General features: G+C 43.9%; 1 protein-coding gene across 5 annotated transcripts in view; it reads left to right on the forward strand.

The window, feature by feature from the left end:
• The first annotated feature begins 4,437 nt into the window (after positions 1-4,437).
• The window catches only part of INPP5A (inositol polyphosphate-5-phosphatase A), a 290,804-nt gene continuing 269,358 nt past the window's right edge, over positions 4,438-25,883 (forward strand). For 4 of the 5 annotated variants that reach the window (XM_063132848.1, XM_063132845.1, XM_063132849.1 and 1 more), the window contains exon 1: positions 4,438-5,097. In XM_063132848.1, coding sequence (XP_062988918.1) covers positions 5,023-5,097 — 75 coding nt within the window. In that variant the 5' untranslated portion in view covers positions 4,438-5,022. Of the gene's footprint in view, positions 5,098-6,638; positions 6,697-25,883 lie in introns of those variants that run through there. The other variant, XM_063132850.1, reaches the window with a different exon arrangement.

Raw genomic sequence — 25,883 nt, forward strand, 5'->3', positions numbered from 1 at the left:
GCACCCAACTCCAAAAAGCTACAGCGAAATAAAGTGAAATGTAAATTGAATTTTTGTACAAAACATGTTGTTCTACAGTTCATGGAAAAGTAAGATCCTGGGTAAGGATCTCTTACAGGGTAAGAGACATTCAAGATTTTTTTAGATCTGAGAATTCAGATCATCCATTTACAGAGTGATGAATTTATCAGAGGCAAGCATTTTTTGAAGACTCATTTGCATTACACAGAGAGATTTGTTTTCAATTATTTCACAGTGCTAATTTATATAGATGCCATCTTGTGGATGGTTCAACACACGGTCCTGAGTGTAGACCAACCTGTGATGGGCAGGCCTTATGCAAAAGACTGTGTATACCAAGGAAGTTATCAAAGCAAAAGGCTATAATGTCAGGTAAGCTTCAAATGGCCAAACTTATTGCATCATTACCTTCAAGCCTCTTGAAATTGCATGATTACCTTTCATGCTTTTAAGCTCCTCCAGAATTGCTGACAAAGTTACTTTGTAATGAAAGAACAGTACTTTGTAATGAAAGAACAGGAACTGCAGAAATTCACATCTGCAAGTGGAAAAACATTTTAAAGATAATCCATATCAAGCGTTTAAGGAAACCTCCATAAGGGAAGGTGGGGGCCACCATTTTCAGTTGGCAATACTGGAAGATCCGCTGAATATTAGGGCAATAGGATAGCATCATGTACTACTTAGCTTGATCTATCCTACTTGCTTTTTAAATTCAGTCTCTATACTCCTCCTTATATGACTTATTATTTTTATCTTTACCTATTTGAAGCTTCCATGTGGTTTGGTTTCCACTGAGCGCAATGGGTTTACCTCTGATTAACCATGTATAGGATTGCACGGTTAATCCTCTTATCAAATAATTTGTCCTTTTTAAAAGACATTTGGAAGGAGTTAACGGTGCGTTACTGCTAGCAGTATTGACAATGCACAAGCATTGGGTTCTGCTAGTATAACCTCTACTTCTGTGGTTCCTATGGGGCTTAAACAGACTAAAACTTGCAAATATATAACTGAACAAACATGACTCTAGTAAGAATTTAATTACACAAAACATGCAACAATTTCGCAATACAAATAAATGCAAAAATTAATCCCTCTGAGTCCATTCAAAAATATGGGTTTCTTGCTTGCAACTTTGCAGGCCAGTCCCAAAGTGTCTTTGGATTCCCAAGATGCTGGATACTTAAGTAATCCCTTTTGTAGATTCCTTAACATTAGTCCACAAGACAATCCACAATTGAGAGCCAGTGTGGTGTAGTGGCTAAAGTGTTGGACTGGGAGTTGGGAGATCTGGGTTCTAGTCCCCACTTGGCCATGGAAGCTCACTGGGTGACTTCGGGCCAGTCACAGACTCTCAGCCCAACCTACCTCACAGGGTTGTTGTTGTGAGGATAAAATGGGGGGGAGGATGATTATTATTTATGTCACCTTGGGTTCCTTGGAGGAAAAAAGGCAGGATATAAATGCAATTAATAAATAAATAAATTAGTAACTCAGACATTGTCATTCAAGGTATTAGCCCTGCAATAACAATATAATTTTAACAAATATTAAAGATACAAAAATGATTCCCAATCCTCTTACAATTCTGCTGTAAACAAATATCAATAAAGTTTACCTTATACAAGGTGATAAGAGCCCATAAATCATAAATTAGTTCTCTATCATTCAGCTTCCCAGCAGAACAAACTGAGGCCTTAGCTAGACCCACCTTTTGTTTCGGGGGGGGGAGGAGGGGAGACCTCACGTTGCGATGAACGCGAGATCTCATCCTCGTTTACACATAAGGCGCAACAACCTCAGGAAGAGAGGCATTGCGCCCGCCATTTTTAAAATTTTCTTAAAGGGGATGGAGCGCACGAACGCTCGTGTGCAAAGGTAAGGCTTTTTAAAAAGTTTACCTACTTTCCCCACTCCCCCCACCCTACCCTCGATGGGCGCAATGCTCCTGAGGAGCGCTGTGCCCCGTGCCCGGCTCCCAGCTCCACGGAAACAGACCCCATGCTCCGTGGCCTCGGGATCAGCCCGAGACCGTGGAAAAAGTGGGCCCAAAGGGTAAGGCTGTATCCCAGGGCAAGGAAGGGATGATCCCTCCCTGATCCCGGGATCCCCTGTGCGTCATGTGGTAAGGCCTGAGCTAAGGCCTGAGTCTTTTGGTTGTTTCTTCTCTTAGCTCTGCCTCAAAGTGCGGACTCACCTCAAGTGACTAATCCATCTAGTTTATAGGAGATACACTAGTACAACGGCAATAGTATTGGCAGTAGTGCATTTATTTATTTTATTTATTTATTAGATTCGTATACCAACTGGCGAATGCTCTGGGGCAGTTTACAATCATAAAACAAACAACAACAATAAAATTCCAAAAAACAAAAACAAAAAACACCCACCCCATCCCACAATAAAATAACAAACTGACACAATATTAGAGATTACAATATTTAAAAATATTGAGAACACTGAGGAACCAGCAGTAAAATTAATAACTAGAGCTACAGATTACAAATGAAATTCCTGCTTAAAGAGGGAAGTGTTAGCCTGGCATCTAAAGATCCTTGTGATATAGGGCAAGATATAAATGTTTTAATAAATAAATAAAATAAATGTATATGGTGAAGATGCCAGGCGGATCTCCCTGGGAAGGGCTTTTAATAGATGGGGACCATCTTCTACAGAGAAGGTTCTTTCCCTGGTAGCCATTCCTTGCACTATTATGGGGGTGATGGCATCCAGAGAAGAGCCTCCAGAGACAATCTTAGCAACTGGATAGGAACTTATGGGAGAAGGCTCTCCTTCAGGTAGCCTGGTCCTAAGCTATTCTGGGAGCAATCCTATGCATGTTCAGACAGAAATAAGTTCTATAACTTCCAGCATTCCCAGCTGACTGGAGAATTCTGAGAGTTGTAGGTGCCAGACTATTTTGTACTCTAGGCAAGGCGAGCTACTTGCACCCCTGCCCCAAAATTCCCAACTTTGATTTTTAAGGAACAGATGTTTTGTAGAAAAAATAAAAAGCACAAAACTTGAACTTGTTTTTTTCTTGAAACAGCTAATCTGTATAAAACTGTGACCCTTAAAGGTCAGTACTGCACCCCTCTGAGGTCTGCGCCCTAAGCAGCTGCCTAGTTGGCCTAATGGTAGCGCCGGCCCTGGGAAGTTGCCGCTATCTCCTGCTGTGTGCAGGAGAAGCAGCGGGATCAAAACGTGCAAAGTGTTTACTTCCTCTTTCAAATGAGGAAATGAGGGACAAACACGCGGGTGGAGAAGCGACGGTAAGCAAATATGATTTCCCCCTGTGTGATGACGCTCATACAGTAATTTGGTGAGAGTTTCTGACTCTCAGCAACTTACCTTGAAGTTTAAAAAAATGCTCCATCATAGCAGAGTTTTAGAATTTGTGTTTGAATCTTTGAACTATAGTAAATCAGAACCCGATATTCTTCCATGGGCACACACAAAACTGAATTATACTATTATATTCCTGAATATTCAGAATTACATCTCTGAATATTCAGAAAATCTCTGCAATGATGTCATCTGTTTATGCAGAGGCAACAGGAAACCAGATGTCCTACCTTGGTTAGTTTACTGGGTGATTTACTAACGTGGAACTAGCGTGTATTTTCACGTCGATTCTCGACTTTAGTAATATAGCACACTGAAGCCTAAGGCTGCAATCCTATACACGCTTACCTGGGAGTAAGTCCCATTGAACCCAACCGGCCTTACTTCCGAGTAGACATGCCTCGGCAGGCCATCTTCTCAGTCCGTTCATGCTGAGGAAAAATGTGTTGTAGTTAATATAGCCTAGCTGAGGGAAGTGCTATGCTCTAGTTAATGACTGTCGGCGTGTTGTTATTGTTGTTGTTGTGACACTCGGATGCTGCAGATGCCAGTTTTACATCCCAGCCCGTTGCGCAATTCGCAGCTCGCCCCTCAGGGCGCCACGACCCCGCGTGGCAAAGCTGAAGAACTCCCTCCGCCGCGGGATGTTCGGCGCAGCAAGCCCCACTCGCCAAACTCCCGCTTTCATTCCAAGCACGTTACCACCACCGCCGCCGCTTTCCCTCGGCCCCCTCTCGTGAAGCCCGGCCGGGTGTCGCTCCGCTTGTGCGCCTTTCCGAGCGGGCCGGCGTTGCCCTTTTAAGACGAGCCGCGTCGGGCTCGTGACGTCAGAAGAGTGCAGAGATCTAGTCGCCGCCGCTGCCGCCACCGCCGCCGCTTGTCCCTCTCGCTGTTATTGCAGGCAAAGGCTGGGAAGAGGAGGGGTGGCGTTTTCTCCGGCGGCATCGGTCGCTCTTTGCCCGGGCTGCCCCTGGAACTCGTCAGGAGGCTGCAAGCCGCCTCGGGCACTGCCCCCGCGCGCGCACTCGCCCGCCCGCCCCGCTTTCCTCTCCTCTCCTCTCGCCTCCTCCTAGCCGCGGAGAGTTCTCTTTGTATTTCTGCTTGGCCATGCACAAGGATCGCACAGGAACAACCGCCAGCGGCAGCAGCGGCAACGGCAGGAGGAACTTCCCAAGCAGGAACCTAATGGCTGCTAAGGGGGAAATCTAAGCGCAAAGTCTCCCCCGCCCACCCCATTCTGCCCCGGGGAAGGAGGGCTGCCGAGCGAGCGAGCGAGCGAGGGGAAGCCGGCAACCATGAGACGGGGGGCTCGGCACTGATGCCTGTGTGCCTGCCCCCGGCGGGAGGATTCCGAGGTTCTTCCCTCCCCAGGGGCACCGCAAACCGACAGCGTGTGACAGCCGCAGCGGCAGCGCAAGAAGAAGAAAAAGAAGAGGGAAGGAAGAAAACCCTCAAACCAACAACTCTCCAAGCACTGCTTTGAACTTCCCTTAGACTCCTGATTGCACTCTTCCTTGCAGATCCCCCCCCCCAAATACCGATTTATTATCCTTATTCTATTATTATTATTATTGCAGTTTGGGGGAGGCGTGTTGCAGCTGTCTCTTTAAAATAGATCTTCACACACACACGCAACTATTTCTGGCCAATATCATGGCGATGAAAGGGGCTGCCGCAAACACCGGGATCTTGTTAGTAACCGCCAACGTCGGATCCTTGTTTGACGATGTAAGTAACAGGGGCTGGATAGGGGCTTTTCTTCGCGCACCGCGGCGATGGCTTTACAGGCAGCCCTCTGGGAAGTGACACAGGTGGGCCCGGCCACCTGCGGATGGAGGCTGGCGGCGTTGGGGATTTCGAGGGATTCTGTGCGTCGGTGGCAGCGGTGCGCGTCGCTCCGCATCCCCTGCCGGAGCGGTTGGTGAGCGGGACCGCACCGCACCAGCCTACTTCCTAGGTGGCTCGGCACGGGCGGGCGAGGGGGAGGAGAGGTTGGCCGGGTGGGCTTCCCTTGGTCCTAGCGCCCTTCGCGTCTCCCTTGCGCCTGGCGTCGTTGCGCGGAGCTCCCTCTCCCCTCCCCTCCCCTCCGGTTGTGCTGCTCCGCCTGGCTTTAGGGCACTCGCTGCTGCCAAGCGGAGCCCGTGCCTGCGTGCCAGGTTTGGGGATTGTCGCGAGCGGCGACGCCTTGCGCGTCAGAATGGGGATTCCCTTTGGGCCGCCCCGCGCAGCGCGAGAGGCGTTCCGCTTCACCTTCACGCGCACCGTGCCGGGCTGGCTCGCCGCCGCCGCCCTGCCTCTCTTCAGGAAGCCGGGCTTGTGGAAACAGTGGCCTCGAGGGAGAGGCCACCCCCCCTCCGGCCCACGCCCCTTGGCTGCAGCCTCGCCTTCCGTGCGTGTCGCTGGGGAAGCCGCTCGCAGGACCTCTCCCCCTTAACCTTTCAACTTGATTATCTATTGATGAATAGGTCCAAGATTTATCTTCTCCCAGGCGTTCCTGTATCCAACTTCCTGACTAGGGTAGGGCCACGTCAAACACGACTGTTTTGCATCCCGAGTGAGTGGTTTGGGTCGTCCCTAGACAGGTTCTTCTGGCAAGGAACTTAGATGCGTGAACACAGTGAGTGCTGAGGCAAGCGCTGCAGCTGTTCCCATCCCAGTGATGGGTGGAGAAAGTTCTGTCATGAGCATGGGAGTTATGGACTGTGTTGGTAGTTGCCCAGTAGTGGATGATGTTTCTCTAAGACCTGGTTCACATGTGTCAGTGGCAACTGGTCTTGATGGCTATATGCTACCCCCAGTATCGGAGGCAGTATGGCTGTGTACACCAGTTGCTGGGGAACTTGGGCAGGAGTGTGCTGTTGGACTCATGTCCTGCTTGTGGGTTTCCCATGGGCAGCTGGTTGGCCACTATGAGCAGGATGCTGGTCTAAATGAACGCTTGGTCTCATCCAGCATGGCTGCTGTTATGTTCCTATGAAGGCACATCATTTGGCTTATGTACATGTGATGAATGTCCACTTGATGACTGGCAGGTGAATTGGTTAACTGACTCTGTTGAAGTATTGGATTTTTAAGGTAATTTGAGGAAGATACTACAGTACTATCTGTGAAGTTAGCTGTATGTCAGCTCATTTGCATAAAGACTGTGCAAACCACACAATGAATATAAATGAACATTTTTTTATTTATAAAAACACGTAAATATAAAGCCACATAAAACTGCACAATAAATGGGCATGCTTGGAGGATGACCAGGACTGCTTGTGTATACTTAAGAAGCACCGAGTGAGCCATCTCTTTAATTGGGAACTAAATCTTGCTGTCTTGGTGAGTGGACCAAATTTATGTTTGAGTACTTGAAAAGTTAGAGGAATTATGACCACAACAGTGCCAATGTGCATGCAATCAAAAGGCCAAATTTGTGTTGTAGGTTTTAAGGGAAAATGTGTTTTATGCTCATTTGGTGTCCTAGTGTGCTTTTTGTCTCTAACAGTTTTGGTAATTATGATGATAAAAATTAAACAACTTAAACCAATGGCTGCTTTTCAGTTGAAAGAAGATTGTACTTTAAAAAGTATTAGTTGGAAATGTAAAACAAAATGAAAATCCAACAGGTTCTTTAGCTTCGGTATATCTATCTCTTTGGGTCTGAACACTTGTATTTGAAAAGAGAGATAGAGGGCTCATCTACACCAAGCCGGATATTCCACTATGAAAGCAGTATAGAAAAGTCAGGAGCCACACCAAGCAGGCTATAGCAGTATGAAAGCGGTTTATGGTATGTGTCAATGGGCCCCAATAGTGATCAGTGCCCTTCAATACCTCTATAAAGCAGTAGTGTGGCTCCTGCCTTTTATATACTGCTTTCATAGTGGAATATCCTGCTTGATGTAGATGAGAGCAGGAAAGAAGGAATAAATAACTTTGGCTGAGTAAGTTAAACAGCAGATTGATGGCTGCATAGGGAAGGGCGTCATAAAAGGGATGTATGCATCTATAAATGAGAGAAATCAGAACTGGAAAGTAGTTGCACATCCCTTAGGATTTTGTCACATTAGTTTCTCTTTTTCCTGTTCTACCTTTACCTCAGTTTTTGTTTTGGCAAGGAGTAGCAAGTGCAAAAATCATGTACACTTGATGTGGTGGGGTGTGTCAGTTTCTCCAGCGTACCAGCCCTATTTATAGTATGCTTTTTACTGCACCATGAGAATCCATAAAACCTAGGACCTCTGTACTTCTGTTAGACAAAAATCCCCCTTCTTATCATATCTATTTGTGTATTTTGAGAGATTTCCCTTGGTACAATTTAAAGTAACTTATAAACCAAGTACAATTGCGTTTTCTAGCCCTTTCAAAATGGCTTGTTGTGTTGAGGATTTGTGGTAAAATAGCTTCAAGTGTTCCTATTTAAGTTATGTTATTAAATTGTATTCTGGTTCTTGGGCATTGTTTTAGGTATATGATGTAGCAGTAAGCAACCTTGCTCTAGCTCAGCAAGGCTGGTTCATGCCTTGGTAGAGCACATGGAAAAACCTGTATACATTGCTTTGAATTTCCTGACGGTAGAATGGTGGAATATAAGTGTAATAAAAACAAGCATGCATAATAAACTTTTAAAGATTTCCTGTTACTGTGAAGTTTTGTTGAGGCCACAATGTGCACCCCTTATATTCTGTAGTAGTCTTACTACATTGAGCATTGCTGTCTTGGAATAAGTAGGTTATGGACTGTGGCTGTGTAGCCTGATCCGAAAGTTGTTTACTCAGAAGTAAGTCTCACTTGGTTGAATGGTTTCTTAGTTCCGAATATATGTGCATTAAAGGCACAAACCCATGCATGTTTAGATGGAAAAAGAAGTCATACATTTCCTAGCATTCCCAGCCAGCCGGAAAAAAACTGGAGCCAGCACTGCTGGTCAAGCTTCTTGGGATCCTAAATCTTTCAAGAATGTCAACACCCCCTTCAAAATTCAGAATGTTACGCACAGGCTTAAAACCCTTTCCAGTGCTAAAGGAAGCATCCCAGAGGAAAAGGTCTCTGTGGACCCCCGTTTGCACTAAAAGCGGTTCTGTCTTTGCTTTAGGTGAGCATTCACTCGTAAAAATGGACTGGCACAATGGGGACCCCAGTGACAGCAGTGGTCAGTGCAGCAGGAAGCTGGTAATGGTATCCTGTTTGGCTAGAAAATAGCTGCAGGGCCTCTAATAGTTCCAGGGCTGGCAAGCTCCAGCAGAAGTCAGGGGCAGTCAGCTCTTATATACTGAGCCTGGCTAGGGCCCTTTCTACACCGTGTTTCCTTAAGGCTCGAATCCTATTTATCTTTAGAGTAGGGGAAGGTCCTACAATTCTTAGCACTCCCCAGCTAGGCATCTTGGCTGGGGAATGCTGGGAGTTATAAAACTTTTTTTCTGTCTAAACATGCATAGGATTGCACCCTAAATGCCATTTTCCCAGATGTGTTTAAGGCAGAGCTAGGCAATCTAGCGGTTGTCTATCCCTGGTTTAAGCTGTGAGATGAATACTTTTTAACCTGATTGAAAATAGGCTTTTTGTTCACATTTAGGGATCTTAATTAAGCCTTTGGAATTGTCTGTTTTATTATTGATGTACTCAGGTAATTAGGGCACAATTCTGTGCATGTTTTAGACAGAAAAAAGTCCTACAACTCCCAGCATTCCCCAGCTAGCATCCGACATCATATGTTCCCAATGGGCCTATTCAGACAACACGCTAAGCAGTGGTTAGGTTGCTAACTCTTTTGCGGCAAATGTTTGCTGAGCGTGTTTAAACCATAGTTATGTAGTCAGCAAGGTTAGGAATGGTTCCCACAGCATGCTAAGTGATGGTTCACATGACACACTAAGCCATAATGTTTAGCTCAAAGTGCTTAACCGCCGTAGCTTAGCGTGTTGTCTGAACAGGGTCCGTATCTGGTAAGAGATGAACTACCTCTCAACATGGAGGCTCTGTTTAGCTATCATTCATAGATAATGGCTGCAATCCTTTATTCGTTTATCAGGGTGTAAGCCTCACTGAAATCAGTAGAAAGTACTTCTGAGTAATCATATGTAGATTTGCATTGTGCTGGGTGTATAAATTGCTTGTTTTCATGAGTTTGTGTAACACTTTTTTTGAAGCCATCTAAGGTAGTGGCCATTAGGGGTGTGCATGGACCCCCCGCTCCGCTTCTCTTGCAGATCCGTGATTTTCGGATCGGGCCGCTTCGCCCCGCCCCCGCTCCGCCCATTTCCACTCCGCTCCGCTCGGAGCTCCGGATCCGGATCGGAGCTCCGTTTCCCCCCCCATAGGGTTGCATTGAAAGCTAAAAAAGTAAACAACTTTTTTTCAGTTCAAGTTAGAAACCTCACGTTTGGCACCATGACACCTCATGGGGGTATACACACGCACGCCAAGTTTCAAGGCAATCCTATCATCCCCTGATTTTTGGGGAATTTATGAAAATCGGGCACCCCATTCACACCCCTTGGGATAGCTCCGTCAATTTGCACGTTAGAAACCTCAAACTCGCCACCATGACAGCTTTTCCATGTGTCCACATGGACGCCCAGACTCAAGGCAATCCCATCATCCCCTGATTTTTGGCACGGCTTAACTCACCCCAAATTGTCCCATTCTACAACTACGTCAATTTGCATGTTAGAAACCTCAAACTCGGCACCATGATAGCTTATCCATGTGTCCACATGGACGCCAAGTTTCAAGGCAATCCCATCATCCCCTGATTTTTGGGGAATTTTTGAAAATCGGGCACCCCATTCACACCCCTTTCCATAGCTCCGTCAATTTGCATGTTAGAAACCTCAAACTCACCACCATGACAGCTTATCCAGGGATACATACACATCCCGAGACTCAAGGCAGTCCCATCATCCCCTGATTTTTGGGGAATTTATGAAAATCCAACACCCATTCACACCCCTTTCCATAGCTCCGTCAATTTGCACGTTAGAAACCTCAAACTCGCCACCATGACAGCTTATCCAGGGATACATATGCACGCCGAGACTCAAGGCAGTCCCATCATCCCCTGATTTTTGGGGAATTTATGAAAATCCAACACCCATTCACACCCCTTTCCAATAGCTCCGTCAATTTGCACGTTCAAAAAAACCCTCAAACTCACCACCATGACAGCTTATCCAGGGATACATACGCCGCACGCCGAGACTCAAGGCAGTCCCATCATCCCCTGTTTTTTGGCGGGGCTTAAACCTGCAGACCTCTCAATGGGGCCATTTCAAAGGAAATCCCAACATGCCATGAATTGGGGAGTATGAATCTTCTTCCACACTTGAAAAATGGATTTGGAACTTCCAAAACTCCAAGTGAGCTCGGGAAGGACTTCTCCCCTGAGTCAAAGCCAGACACACACAACATCCCTGCAAGGCGGGCAGGGGAGGAGAGAGGGAAGGCAGGCAGGCAGGCAGGCAGGCAGCAGACATTTCTGGGGGCATAAGGAAGTGAGCCAAGGATAAGCCAGTAATGCATATAAAATGGAATAAATAAATAAATAAATAAATAAACGAAGGAGGGGTGGAATTAAAAGCAGCAGTGTTGCTGAATAAACAACAAGAAGAACTTTAAAAAAAAGGTTATATCTGTCTTTTACCAGTAATAGGGGGACGTGCCCGGGGGAGGGGGAAGCAGCTGCCAATTTGACTGGTCCTAGTAGTGACCAGTCTTTTAAGAAGCAAGGCTGTCAGTTCAACTCATGAAAGCCATTGCTCCACCACAACAAAAAAGTGGAACTGTCACTTCAACTCATGATAGGCATCGCTCCACCACTAAGAGAAGTCGACCGCTCACTTCAACTCATGATAGGCATTGCTCCACCGGGTTACTCTCTTTGGAAGGCTCTCACGGCCTTCCAAGTACAGGAGAGAGTGGGGGCACGTCCACAATGAGATACCCTAGGGGAGCTCATCCCCTTGCACCACATCTTTTCCGTTGTTCCCCAAGTTAGGGTGGGTAGCAGTGCTGTGTTTCTATCTCTTATTATTGGCTTAGTATATGATTTCACAGGTTGTGTTTGTGCATTTGGTGGGGCTACTGTTTTAAAAAACACTGGGAAAAGTCTGTTCAGACTAAGAAAGAGAAGTTTCCCAGAATCCCAAGTTACCTGTTTTGCCTATCCCCTCCTCCAACTTTGGGATCATGTGATCATGACCGGGAGTTGACTCTGCCCCATAGCAATCGAAAAGGTAATCTTTCTCCCGCCTTTACCCTACTTTTTAAAAAATTCTAGCGTGCGACCCGCACCACGCAGAGAGGTGAGAGTAGTCTCAAAATGACCCCCATCCATGACTGTCTAAGCACAAGAATTTTCAGAACGATAGCTTAAAAATCAACCCAGTTATCCCCGATTCTTTTCCGCAATGCAATCCTATGGGCGAAAACCGCCGTTTGACCCGCGCTGTCCGTTTGTTGACCCGATTTTTAAAAAATTCTAGCGCGCGACCTGCACGACGCAGAGAGGTGAGAGTAGTCTCAAAATGACCCCCATCCACGACTGTCTAAGCACAAGAATTTTCAGAACGATAGCTTCAAAAACAACCCAGTTATCTATGGGCGAAATGTTTCAAGATGGCGATCGGAGCGGTCCGCCTGAAAGAGGAGCTCCGAAAAATGGTTGCTTCTCTTCGCCTTGCTTCTAGGGGTCTGCGGTCTGGGCAAGGCGGAGCAGGCCAATTTGCTCCTGCTTCTGCGCTTCTAATAGGAGCGGAGCACATGCCTAGTGGCCATCACTTCACATCCTGTGGCAGTGTGTTCCATAAGTTAACTATGCATTGTGTGAAATAGTACTTTCTCTTGTTCTGCTGTGAAAATTTTGCAATTTAGCTGTACTTGCTTTCTTTTAATTTCTGGGGGCATGCTTTTGCATACCAGTGCGAAAATTTTGACTCATATCTACTCTATATACAAATTACTAATATTCTTGCAAACACAATAGATTTATGGCAATGCCTCTAAATTGAAAAGAAACAGTTTTGATGGAAGAACGGACAGGACCCCAACTGGAAAAGGTTAATTATTTCCCCCCAAAATGAAATCATTGAGAGTTGAGTCCATTATGGCTAATTTTGTCATGTTGCTTTTTAGGTGTTACTAACTTTCTCTGTAAGGGGCCAAGCATTATGTTAAAACATTCTAAAATGTATGACTGTGATGTACTTGATCCACAGCTGTTGTGGTGATTGCATGAATGTACCAGGAGTGGCCAAAGTTTCACACCCTCTGAGTCACAGGCCACAACTCTTGAAGAGTTCAAGAGTCTCTTGATGCACAATCTTTATGCATGCCTTATCTTCATTGCTATCCCAGATAAGGCCTAAAGAGCATGGTGGTTGGGAAATGCCATGCCTCTTCAAGTACTTCCTTTCTCTCCTGGATGCCAGATAGTTCTCCTTTGCCCTGAGCAGTTGCAGAAGTCAGGGACTGCCCAGTCTGTTAGCATTCCTGGAGGCGCAGGCTATCAATGGCTACTAGCCCTGATGGTTGTGTGCTATCTCCAGTATTCGAGGCAGTAAGCCTGTGTGCACCAGTTGCTGGTGGGAGGGTGCTGTTGCACCATGTCTTGTTTGTTCATCCCTGGCCGATGGCTGATTGGCCACTGTGTGATCAGAGTGCTGGACTAGATGGACCCTTGTTCTGATCCAGCAGGGCTCTTCTTATGTTCATCTCAGGGAGGATGCTGGAAACTGCAAAAAGCAGGGATACCTTTGTTGGCTCAAGAGCCTTGCTGGAGCCCTCAAAGAGGCTCCTGTGTCATGGGATCACCTTCTCCCATACAATCCACCCCGCACACTCAGGTCCTCTGGGAAGAATTTACTTCAGTCAGCCAAAACTAGGCTGACAACCATTACCCAGAGGACCTTCTCTTCTGCCGTTCCCAGACTGTTGAATGGCCTGCCGGGAGAGATCCACCAGCTTAATAGTCTCTCTGAATTTAAAAAAGCTATAAAGATGGATCTCTTCCGGCAGGCCTACCCAGTCGAATTTTAAAATGTCTTCAAAAATTTTAGGATTTTAATAATGTATTGGTTTTATGTTTTAATCATTTTTATGTATTTTATATTTTTGTATTCAGTGTTGTTATCATACTATCTATGCCAGGCTTATGATCACAGTCTATCACTAATAGGGATGAATTCAGTTTTGGAGGCAATTCAAAATATGACCTCAGTTTAACATCTCTCCCCATTTTGAGCTTGGTCCTGACCACTCTGATTTTGGGTTTGACTCAAATGAGATGCAGCCTCACTCCATTATTTAGACAGCCTTCCCAAGCAAAAAATCCTTACCTTTGAGAAGGAGGGGGAGTTATCGGCAGTAAGAAAGACTTGGTAGAGAGTGGATAGGCCGTTTTGTTCTGTCCTTAACTGGAAATGGTGCTCCAGAGACAAACTTAGGCGCATCGGGTTGGATCCAGGCTTACATGTACATAGAGTAGACCCATTAAAATCAGTGGTATTTAAGTTTGTCATGATTGAGTTAACTACCATTTATTTCAGTGAGTCATAGTGTGGCTAATTCTGGATCCAATCCACAATTTCTTGTCAGGGACCAAGGGATTTGTAATTTCCTTTCCTTCTTGATGCAATCTGGTAGGCAGAAGAAACTATAAAGAAACTTTGCTTGCAGACAGAAAACGATGCACAGGAACACCATTTCCAGTTAAAGAAAGGCCAGCAATGTTTCTCTTTCTAGTGAGCCATCCTCACTGCCCCCTCCTTGCTGCCTATTTGCCTGCTCCCCCTTCTCAAAGCTAAGTCTTTTGATGAATAGGTGAGGAGGATTGCAATGGGGGAGTGCTTCAACCATATTTTATTTTATGAGCTTCTTGTATGGAGGAGCAGCCCAGACACAGATTTGCCATCCCAGTGATAACTAGGCCTAGTTCATGCGACCACCCTGTTTAGAAACTAATTTTGTTGAAGGGCCATTTTGAGAACGGTGGCATAGACCAAGCCCTTTGCCCTGCAAATTTCCCTGATGCCAAACCCAGAGCAGAAAAGGACTGGATCAGCACAGTGATTGAAATGGGGTGGGATGCCCTCTCACTTGGTGTCAACGGATGTAATTGAGTCCAGCCTAATTTCAAAATGAAACCACTCTGCTTCCTTCCCCCTCCTACTTTAAGCACTGGGTTGTCAGGTCTTGGCAACTGGGCCTAAATGAGGCCTAGTTGCCAGTCCCTGTGGAAATGTTTCTAAAATCTGTGCCACTATGAATTTAGACTGTCACTTCCACGAGTGCCATGAAAAAGGTTCTAAATAAACAGTGCATGATTAAGAATTAAATAGTCTTGACAACAAAGAGAAATCGGAGTGGTCTGAGGAGTATTCAGCTGCTTTAGTGGTGCCTGTAAATTGACTAGAAAGTTTCATTGCCCAAGAACATGCTGTTCCCACTGTTATCTGCAAGTTTGGTAATTCCTGGCTTGCTGAACCCAATCTGAATGCTTCGAACCACACAATCCCTGCTGGCTGTTCTAAAGAGTTGCTCCTCAGTGGGTCTCCAGTGATTTAGAATGCCATACAGAGACTTAGAACCAACCCTGCTTTCCTTGGGTGTGTAATTTGCTAGCTGCACCAGACCGAGAGAAAACATGCTGTTTTTTCCCAGCACACACTTTGGAGTAAGTTCTCAAGACAGCATGCCCGGTATATGTTGTGATACATGTTTATTCAATGAAGCTTCTTAAAACGGGAGATTGCATTTGCATGTGTAAAATATGAAAAATACTTTTCATCCGAAGTAGTTACGTTAAGTTTAAGGCGAGGAAAAGACCAAGTGGTCTAAAACATTCTCGGTTATTTTTTTCTAGCTTGTTGCTGTTGGAATCAAGGTTGGAAAGAGAGTGGTCAAAAATCTGGAATTGTGACAATAATTAAGAAATACAGTTTTATAAAATGAAATATGACTGGTTTCTAAGTTGTAAGCTCTGAGGTTTGACATTTGTAAATTAGCAGATGGTTGCTTTACTTGTTTCTTTTTACTTAGAGGTAGGGGGAAGGAACTATTGTGTGTTTGACCCCGTGATGATGTTAAGTGATTGCACTTACAAATGAGGAATGGCTATTGGTGTATATGAGCAAAATCATTGCATTTAAAAGATCTGACTCAAGATCAGGGTGGATTTAACCGTGAGTTAAATCACTACTCAGAAAGAATTAATGTAATCATGTGCCTCCCCCCCCCCCCCCTACAAAAGTGCACTCTTCATCGCTATAATTTACACAACTCAGAGTTACCAAAGACTCATTCTTGCTGGTATAATCTTAATATTTACAACCAGATGAAGGTTTCATTTTTAGAATAACAACTTTTCAGATTAGTTTTACAGTTATATCAAAAAATACTGATTTGGTTATACTATTAGAAACACATCATAGATAGATAATTATGAAATTATTGCGAGGTGAACTATCTCCAGTTTAATAGGTTAATCATTCATATTTGGACAACTTTTCTGCTGTACTTTATGGGAAGGAGAAAAATAATCTTACAGAAACCTCTGGAAGAGCATGACATTGTGAATGGATTAATAGAATTCATTTACCAAAAAATTTAAACAGCCTCATGCTACATAATTAAAAACTAATCCTTATTTCATGATGAATAACCTTTGGACTATAATGTATCTTAAATAGAAAACTATCTTTAGATAGATTTTCCCTCAAAAAGCATTTTAATAAAAAAAATCTGATTTAAATTTTAAAAATCCATTTTTAATTATTTTTTTTTAAAAAAAATCATTGATTTTTATCCACCCTGCAAGAGATTGTTTTCTTCCTGCTTTTGTTTACAAGATTAACCTTAAAATGGTTTAGAAATCGAATCGGTCTCATGAATGGAGAACATGCTCTTCGTTTTGTTGTTTTGTTTATCTCCATTGTGGATGCATACAGGCATCAAAATGGTGACCCCAGGAATGGAATGAATGTGTCCATTTACATGTATCCTGACCTGTTCTTCTGTGCTAACTAAACTATCACAATTGTTGAGTTATGAACCAGGACTTGTAGGTGCTGTTTCTCATGATGGCTGTATATGAGAGAGAACAGGAAATTTGTGCTGTCAGGTTGCTTGCATCGACCTGTTTTGTGTGATATTCTCCAAATTATGCTTTAGCTTGTTTTGGGATCTTAATTGGGTTGTACAAGGCTTTACACATAATATGAATTAGGGAAAGCTGCACAGCTGAGAAACTCAACCCAGTACATTTTTAAATAGAAATATTTCTAAATAGATGCCTGGTCAGAGGTTCTGTATTTATATCACTTTTTAAAAGAAAAAAAAAACTTTTCTATACTGCCGAATAACCAAAGGTTTGGTTTCATGTTGTTCAAAAACCAAAGTCCCTGTGAGTGCTGCTTCAGCTCACGAACAAGTATATGTGCACCTATTTCTTTTCTCCCTGTGCATCTTGCTGAAGGAAAGAATGATTACACAGCCTAAATGAATTCCACTGTTTCATTACTAGTGTTCTCTCTCTCTCTCTCTCTCTCTCTCTCTCTCTCTCTCTCTCTCTCTCTCTCATTCGCACCTATATGATAGCTCATGTACTTTGGTTCTGCCATAGCTATAGCCCCTTGTGCTTTAGTATTGCCTTTCTGATCTTGCCTTGAAATAGTTGTTTTTATTCTAATGAAACCTGTGCTTTATTCTATTTATATCCTGCTTTCCTTTCAGGCTGTAACTCAAGGCGGTGTATATAGGGTTCTTGGGCAGTCTCCTGTCGTATCCATACATTGATAAGACTCAGTCCTATTTAGTTTCTTGTTGATACATGTTGTGCTTTCACCAGGTCCTGGGGCCAATTTTGCTGATTTGGAAATGAGAAAAATAATAATTCTACAGAACAATCCTATACTGGGGGATTGGGGATTCACGTCAGCACAATGGCCACTGTATCCTATGTGTTCTTAGGCAGGGAAAGAAAAATGTACCACCAGAAAATATACAAACACAAAGGGCAGACATGCCTTTAGCATCCCTGAAAGCACCATCAGTGCCCATCAGTCGGGGACTGTGCTTATGACCCTGCTCACCCATGGAGGGAGCCAATAAACCTATGACAATGGGGACATGCCTCCAGTACCCCTGCATCACAATTAGGGATCTGCGAATCAGAAAAACATTAGCTTGCCGACATTCTCCAAATTCCCTCTCAAAGCTCATTCGACTTAAGTCCGTATCAGATTGCAAGCTTTGCTTTTTTCTTTTCACATGAAAAGCCATGTGTACTTTTGTGCGAATTTCCCCAAATGTACACATCAATTGTGTGCAGTTTTGAAATGTTTGCATTCTTCTCCCATTGATTAGAGCGTACTTAAATGCATTTTTTCAAAAGTACACATGTTTTTCACACACATCTTTCAAAGGTATTCATGCTGACAAACACATTTTTTTGGGTGCACAGATCACATTGCAAGCTTGGAAATGTTCGCACTTGAGCAGTAGATTGCGTCTGGGTCCATGTTCAATCCTGATTCAAAATGAACTGAAATGTATCCCTCATTTGTCCCTAATTACATTGAGCAGGGGTTGGACTCGATGGCCTTATAGGCCCCTTCCAGCTCTACTATTCTATGATTCTACAACACATTTGGCCAGCAAGACAGCACCACTCCATCAGCTCCAGTAGCACAGCTAGCAATGACACCACTACTGCAAGACTACAGGCAGGGCTTTGAGTTGCCAGATGCACCATACAACAACCATGTACATTGATGGTGCTATATAAATAAATAAATAAATAAATAATAATAATAATAACCATTTTTGAGAGCACAGTACACAAAGCGGCAGAAGGAGAAGATGCAAAGACAGCAGCCAAATACCTCCCTGGGCAGGGGGCCTGCAAAAAGCACACATAGCCCTCCTGGGACAAGTGTTCAAGACCCATCCAGAGAGTAAAGGACTCCTTTGCCAGGCAACCAAGGGGAGGAGCTGGGATATACAACAAGGGGAGCCACGGCCATACATTTCCACAGCAGTCCAGCATAGGAGGCTTGGGAAGTGGAAGATGGGACTTCAAGCCCCATCAGGAGGAAAGGGGCAATTTGTTCTTCTTTTTACATGCCTGGCCAAAAAACCCAACAACCAGTCATGTTGGGGGCAAAAGTGTGTGTGTGTGTGTGTGTGTGTGTGTGTGTGTGTGTGTGAGAGAGAGAGAGAGAGAGAGAGAGAGAGAGAGAGAGAGAGAGAATACTCCTGAGATGAGAACCGTAACTGCTCAGCTGTAGCAGCAGACAGGAACTGGCTACAGGCAGGCGGCATTTGTCCCCCCACTCCACCCCACCCCATCCCAGTCATAGATACCATGTGCAGAGGGGTTGCAGGAGTACCCGTAGCCCCTGGAATAGCTTACATTTTATATGCTGAGGATCCCAAGTTCAAATCCAGAGTACAACTCTACACTCAAGCACACCTGAGCCAATCAGGAGGAGCACTTACAACCAGCCCTTTTGGCCCAGTCCTCCTCCTGGCAACCTACATGACAACTCCCCTTTCTGTTGTGCCCCAAAGGCCAGTGCTACTGGTAGTATCCTAGCATTCTCCTTCCTTGCTCCCTTCCTCACGCCCAGCCAACTGCCTCATACTCCCATCATCAGTAGCACTCATCCACTTGTGTGTCCTAAGCGTCCTTCGCTTTCACAGGCCAGGGACTGCATCCGCATTCTTGTTGCCACTCCCCTCTTTTTGCCCATTCTAGTTCCTGTTTTTCCATGTTACTGGCAATAAATCTTGGTCAGGAATTTAGAAATATTGATACTCTTCAGTATATAAAAAGTGTGCTCCCTTTCGCTGTAAGTTGAGTTGTCAAACTATTTACTCCTATACCAGAAACAGTAGCTTCAGGAGTTAAAACTATGTTTCATAGACATATGAATACAATGCTTGTATTATGTTTTTATGGACTAAACTGTTCAATGATAAGCCCTGCTGGAAATGAGCTTCTGGTTTTTTATTGTTCTGTCTCATTGCTGACAGTGTCATGAAGAGTTCAGTTTACCCATGTGCTATTGCTAGCTTTTCTCTTTGTGTATTTTCCCCTTCTAGTTTCACTGTTTACATCTTATTGAAATAGCCTACAATTGCTGTAGTACAGAGGACAAGTGTATGTGTGTGATTAGACTATAGAACTTTTGAGTATTTCCACATTGCTGGCATGATGCTTTATCTGATCTTTGAGTCCCCTCCCCTAGATAAATTGTTTTGAAATAATTTCATAAAACCCATCTTTATTAATTTTATAAGGCCTCTTTACTTCATCACAGACCAGTGAATTCGGTGTAGAATTGAAGAACAGCTATTAAGTTGTAGCCAAAATATAACACACACTGTCGTCTTGTTGCTATATTAAGACTAGGCTCCAACAATAATTGGGGAAGTGTTGTTTAGACCTTCAAAATGGCCTAAATAGGGGGAGGCAGTGAAGCCATTTGTTTAGTATTGACACTTTAACTCTGGGGAACTTTCTGTCCTCTCAGTAGTATTTCTTTCTTGTTTACACTTTTGCCCTGTCCTTCCTCTTTTTATTTTCTACAATACTTAAACATACACCATTACAATTAAAGAAAACAACATACTACATAAATGTTGAATAAATGTTGAATAACATAATATCATATCTACATAACATAATCAAACTTAACATATAAGTGCACCCCCCACCTCGGGATCTCATTCCTGATTCCAGAATCTCATACTTTCTTCTGCTGGTGGTTTCCCACTTCCCTTAGAAAACACAAATATTAGGAACTGTTTCCAAATTCCTTCAAAATCATTTGTTTTAGCTATACCTCTTCTCCATTTAATATTACAAGTCAATTTATCATTAATAGCTATATCCCAAACTTCTTTATACCATTCTTCAATACAATACAATTGTATTGAAGATACAATTGTATTGTATCTTCAATACAATACAATACAATACAATTCTTTTTCTTTGCTTGTATTTCTATTAATTTATGTTTATTTTTACACTGCCAATAATCTTTCTCCAACTTCCTAATCTCTACCTCCAACTTTTCCTGTGCTGCAAGCTGTTGCCTCCTTAAATTACACGTTTCCCTAATACAAATCCCTCTTGCTACCGCCTTCATGGTATCCCAAACAACTGCCCTTATCGTTCCACCCTTTTCATTAATTTCCCAAGTCTCTGACAGTTCTCTCTGCATTTTTTCTACCACTTTATTGTATTTCAATATTTTTGTATTCATTTTCCACCTATACGCGTCTTTATAATTCTTCCTAACTGTAAACTCTAAACTTAACAATGCGTGATCTGTTACCTTTATTACCCCCGTTTCCATTTTACAAACCTTAGTTGTAAACTCTTTTGAAACAAATATATAATCTATCCTAGAGTATGTATGATGAACTGGAGAGTAATAAGAAAAGCCAGGATTCACCCCACTAAGTAAACGCCAACAATCCACATAATCTTTTTCTTTTACCAATTTATTCAATATAGTAATATTATTTCTCTTTTCAACATTAGTGGGGTTTGACCTGTCCAGTCTATTATCCATAACCATATTAAAGTCCCCAGCTAAGATAACATACCCCTCCTTAAACTCTTCTATTTCTTTAAATAATTCTATATAAAACTCTATGTCTCTCATTAGGGGCATAAACATTGACTAACGTATATGCTTTACCTTCAATTTGCCCCTTTATCATGAGATATCTACCATTATCATCCTTTTTTATAGTTTCTAATATAAATCCACTTTTTTTAAAAATCAGAATAGCCACGCCATGTTTTTTAAGTCCCCAATGACTTTTCATAGTAAACTGACCACTTTATGCGTATTTCATTTACCCCATCGAACCCCTGATGTGCTTCTTGCAGCATAATGATATCAGATCCTTCTCTATTTAACATTTGTTCAATTCTCCTCCTTTTCACGACTGCCCCCAGACCTTTTACATTGAGCATTGATACTTTTATTTTCTTATCCATATTCTACCTTTTGATACTCCTTCCGATCCCGTGTGTTCAGCAACTCAAATTCACATACATAAAAGCATAAAAACCATACAAACCCCTTCAAATGCCTCCCTCCCACCCAATCAAACCCCCACCCCCCACCCCACCCCCACCTCTTCCCCCACCTCTTCCCACCCCCAAATCCCCGTAAGTTTAACACTCCGGCCATTATCTACCCTTAGGGGAGGAGGGAGAGGCAGTGCTCTGCCTGACCGGCAAGACCTCTATATTTTAACACAATTTATATACTGTTATCTCATAATCAATTTATCAAGTTTATTACATCCCAGACACCCCCGCTTCACTTCCGTTCCCACCTGCTTCATTCAAACTTGCACCATTATACAAACCCAAACTCTTCAGTAATTCCTTGCCCTGATCCAAGGAGGTTACTCTGTGTTGCCTCCCACCATGTGTAAATCTTAAGAAAACAGGGTAACCCCAGGTATACTTTATTGTATTCTTTGTTAATATTTCAGTTATTGGCTTGACACTGCGTCTCCATTTGAGTGTTTGCTGACAAAGATCGTTGTAGATTTGCACTGATTTGCCTTTATATTGCATCAGAGCCATGGACCTCAATTTCTTCATAACTTGCTCTTTTTTGTAATAGCTGCCAAATTTCACCAGAATGTCTCTAGTTGCTCCTTTGTAGTTTAGTCCTCCCACTCTGTGAATCCTATCCAGGTCACAGTCCGCTATTTCCAGATCAGGCATCATATCTTTAAACCATTGCAAAATTACTTTTCTCAAATCTCCTGATATTTGAACAAGATTCTTAAATCGAAGTGAGGATCGTCGATTCTGGTCTTCTAGTTGGATCAGCCTTAACTCTTGGTCCTGAAACTGTACATTACAACTTTTTTCAAAAACATCTTGCCTTTTCTCCAACAGGTTTACTTCTGCCTCTAAAATCTTTATACTCCTGTCATTCTGAGCAGTCTTGTCAGCCAGCACATCCATCCGCTTGTCTGCCTTTTCAGCATGTTGGTCCATCTTTTTAATAAGGATTTCGTTATTTTCTAATATGAAGCTCTTAATTTCAGCCATAGTAGCTGGCGCCTTGCCAGCTTTCCCCGCCATCTTAACACCCTCCGTCTCCCTCTCACTATCACTGTTAACCACCTCTTCTTCTGAAGACAGCTTTTCAAGGCGGGGGAGATTATGATTACTGGGGCGTTTACGACGTAGCCAAATAACCTTTTCAGCTTTTGTTTTTGTTTTTCTGATATTCGGCATAGGGCATAAATCAATTGCTTAATGTCCCGAATAATAATCAAAACAGTCTCTCATTCCATGCCCGTAAACAGCTTTTCTCTCTCAGTACTTTCCGATGGTTAGATTTATTGCCAATAGCTCGCTCTACACAGATAAGGAGTGAGATACACAGTAAATCAAATCAGCAGTCGCTAGAAGAGATCCGACAATAACAAAACACTTCGGTTTCGATTTCCCTCTTCACTCCGAGAAACTGATTTGTAAGCCCAGAAGCCGCGCTGATTTCCCCACTCCTTATATCAATTTTACTTTCACAAAAGTTATCATCACCGTCAGTTATAATTCATAAACCTTTTCCAAAATGTTCATTAGATATTTATGCCCTTTTAAATGAGATAATTGGATTTTTCGGCTCAGCCATCCGGGAGCCTCACAAGAAATCTTACCCTTCCATGGCCGTCAAGCTCCGCCCCCCTGCCCTGTCCTTTCTCTAAGAGTTTAGGATTATATACATATTTACCCTCTCATCACAACAGTCCTTTGAGTAGGTGGATTGGTTAGGCTAAGTTGTGGTGATGGGCCTAAGGTCATCCTGTCATGATGGTGGACATGAGACTTCAGCCTAAGCCTTCCCATCATTTTTAACATGATGCTAGACTGGCTCTCTGTTTGATAGAGATTTGCCTTTTCCACTCATACCTAAACATCACGCAAGTGTAAGACCTTTATTCATTTCATACTTACTCTCCTCCTATGATTGGTTAGAAATTTGTATATGGAAGATACTATTTCGTGCACTGTTTTTCTCTATTCTCATCTTGCTATGCATTTTCTTCTCAGTCCAATACGTTTAAAACTGAATGAACTATATGATTTTCCCATTTGGAATGAGTGGTGAAGAAAATCAGGAATAACCACATTGGCTTATTTTGCTGCTTGCCTGCAATGGTGACAGAGGTCCAAAATTGCCTGTGTCAGTAAAGGATTGGGCTTCTGGACCATTAGCGTTAGCCCTCAGAGGAAAGGAGGTGGGAAGAGTGAGGGTCAAACTTCTGTTTTTCAATATAGAGGAATCTTAAATGGGAAAATCGGTGGTCCTTTCCTCTGTATATCCTAGCACTTGATTTATTATATAGTTACTGGGTTCCTATACCCACTCTCTGCTCTGCAAACTAGTTGTGTTTGTGTACCTGGTCGTGGATCACAAACCTTGGCATTCATTCCTTGCCTAGATCTTGCCAGCTACATGGTTGAGCATATCCTTGTGTGTGTGTGGTGTGTTTATCTATGTTGTCTTAGCTGATGTGCATGGATGGTGTGTGTAGTTGAGAATGTTTGGGAAGGGCATTGACCAGAGAAAGATCGTTCCTGATGACATTTAGATGTAATACCTAGCTTATTTAATTATTTTCTCCCTGACTCATGCACTGTTGTTGTGAATGTCCTAAAAATATTGTTGTTACATGCTCCTCAGTTCCCTGATCAATGGGAAGTTTTAGGGGCAGCGTTTAACCTGGGCGTGGCTTCCTTTTGAAAGGAAGGTTGCTAGACACTGTTATTGTGTTTTTTGGTGTTTTTTACAAATGTACAGGTAAAGCAGCCTTCCTAGTGTCCTCCAGATGTTTTGGACTACAACTCCCAGAATTCCTTGCCATTGGCCATGCTGATGGGCATTGAAATCCACAACATCTGGAGGGCACCTGGTTGGGGAAGGCTGAGGTAGAGCATAGGTGGAGAAAAAGGTGGAGTGCTTCTGCTAATGGGCAGTATAGAAATGTAATACATAAACAGGTTAAACATTTCTACAGGCAGCAAATGAACTGCCTCACATCCCATCCCTGGAGAGAGGTACCTACACCATTAGGTGCCTCCCAGCCTTCTACTCTCTCATTTTGTGTTCTTTGTTCCCCTGGCTTACATCATTTTCAGCTGGAGTGAGACAGGGGGGTGGGTGGGCTGGTTAGTGGAAGAGAAGAACGCATCCCTGTCTGCACGTGGCTCGCACATTCCAGGGGAGGCTTCAACATTTCCTAGGTAGCCATTCTGGTCCATTCACCTGTAACTTTCCTTTAACTTCCTTTAACAGCTTGACCACTGTTAAGGAGCATTCTAAATCAGCCTTCCCCACATGGTGCCATCCAGATGTTTTGGGCCACAGCTTCCATCATCCCCAGCCATGCCGGCTGGGGATGATCAGATTTGTGACCCAACATATCTGAAGGGTGCCTGGTTGAGGACAACTGTCAGAGATCATCATCAAACACTTTGTATGATGACAGGTACGGTTGGCACATCTCGTTCAACATTTGTAGCAGCGTGATGGGAACCAAGTGCCTAGGTGACAGTTACATAAGGGAGAAAGCACTTCATTTGGCTTAGAGATCAGCTTTCAGATCTGTAATGTTTGCTCTTAATTTAAGGAGATTATATCCACCCTTAGCCATACCACATGAGTGGACAGTGTGGCATCTTCATCCTGTATTTTAAAACAATGGGCTTGATAGTAGTTTTCTATAGGGATTATTCTTGCTTCTACTAGCAAGAAGGACCGAGGGGACAGGAGCAGGCAGAAGTAACATCGGGGCCTGCTCCTGCTGGACTCTTCCCCCACCCCCACAGGGCAAACTGCCATCTTGGCCCTGTGGGGAAGAAGAAGGACCGAGGGGACAGGAGCAGGCAGAAGTAACATCGGGGCCTGCTCCTGTTGGACTCTTCCCCCCCCCCCCCACAGGGCAAACTGCCATCTTGGCCCTGTGCGGAAGAAGAAGGACCGAGGGGACAGGAGCAGGCAGAAGTAACATCGGGGCCTGCTCCTGCTGGACTCTTCCCCCACCCCCACAGAGCAAACTGCCATCTTGGCCCTGTGGGGAAGAAGAAGGACCGAGGGGACAGGAGCAGGCAGAAGTAACATCGGGGCCTGCTCCTGTTGGACTCTTCCCCCCCCCCACAGGGCAAACTGCCATCTTGGCCCTGTGCGGAAGAAGAAGGACCGAGGGGACAGGAGCAGGCAGAAGTAACATCGGGGCCTGCTCCTGCTGGACTCTTCCCCCCCACCCCCACAGGGCAAACTGCCATCTTGGCCCTGTGGGGAAGAAGATGGACCGAGGGGACAGGAGCAGGCAGAAGTAACATCGGGGCCTGCTCCTGCTGGACACTCTCTCTCTCTCTCTTTCTTTCTCTCTCCTCCCTCCCTCCCTCCTTGACTCCTTTTCCTTGTGTGTCATGTCTTTATTAGATTGTAAGCCTGAGGGCAGGGACTGTCTTTTTT

This window comes from Elgaria multicarinata, chromosome 8, assembly GCF_023053635.1.
Source record: "Elgaria multicarinata webbii isolate HBS135686 ecotype San Diego chromosome 8, rElgMul1.1.pri, whole genome shotgun sequence".
Lineage (NCBI taxonomy): Eukaryota > Metazoa > Chordata > Lepidosauria > Squamata > Anguidae > Elgaria > Elgaria multicarinata.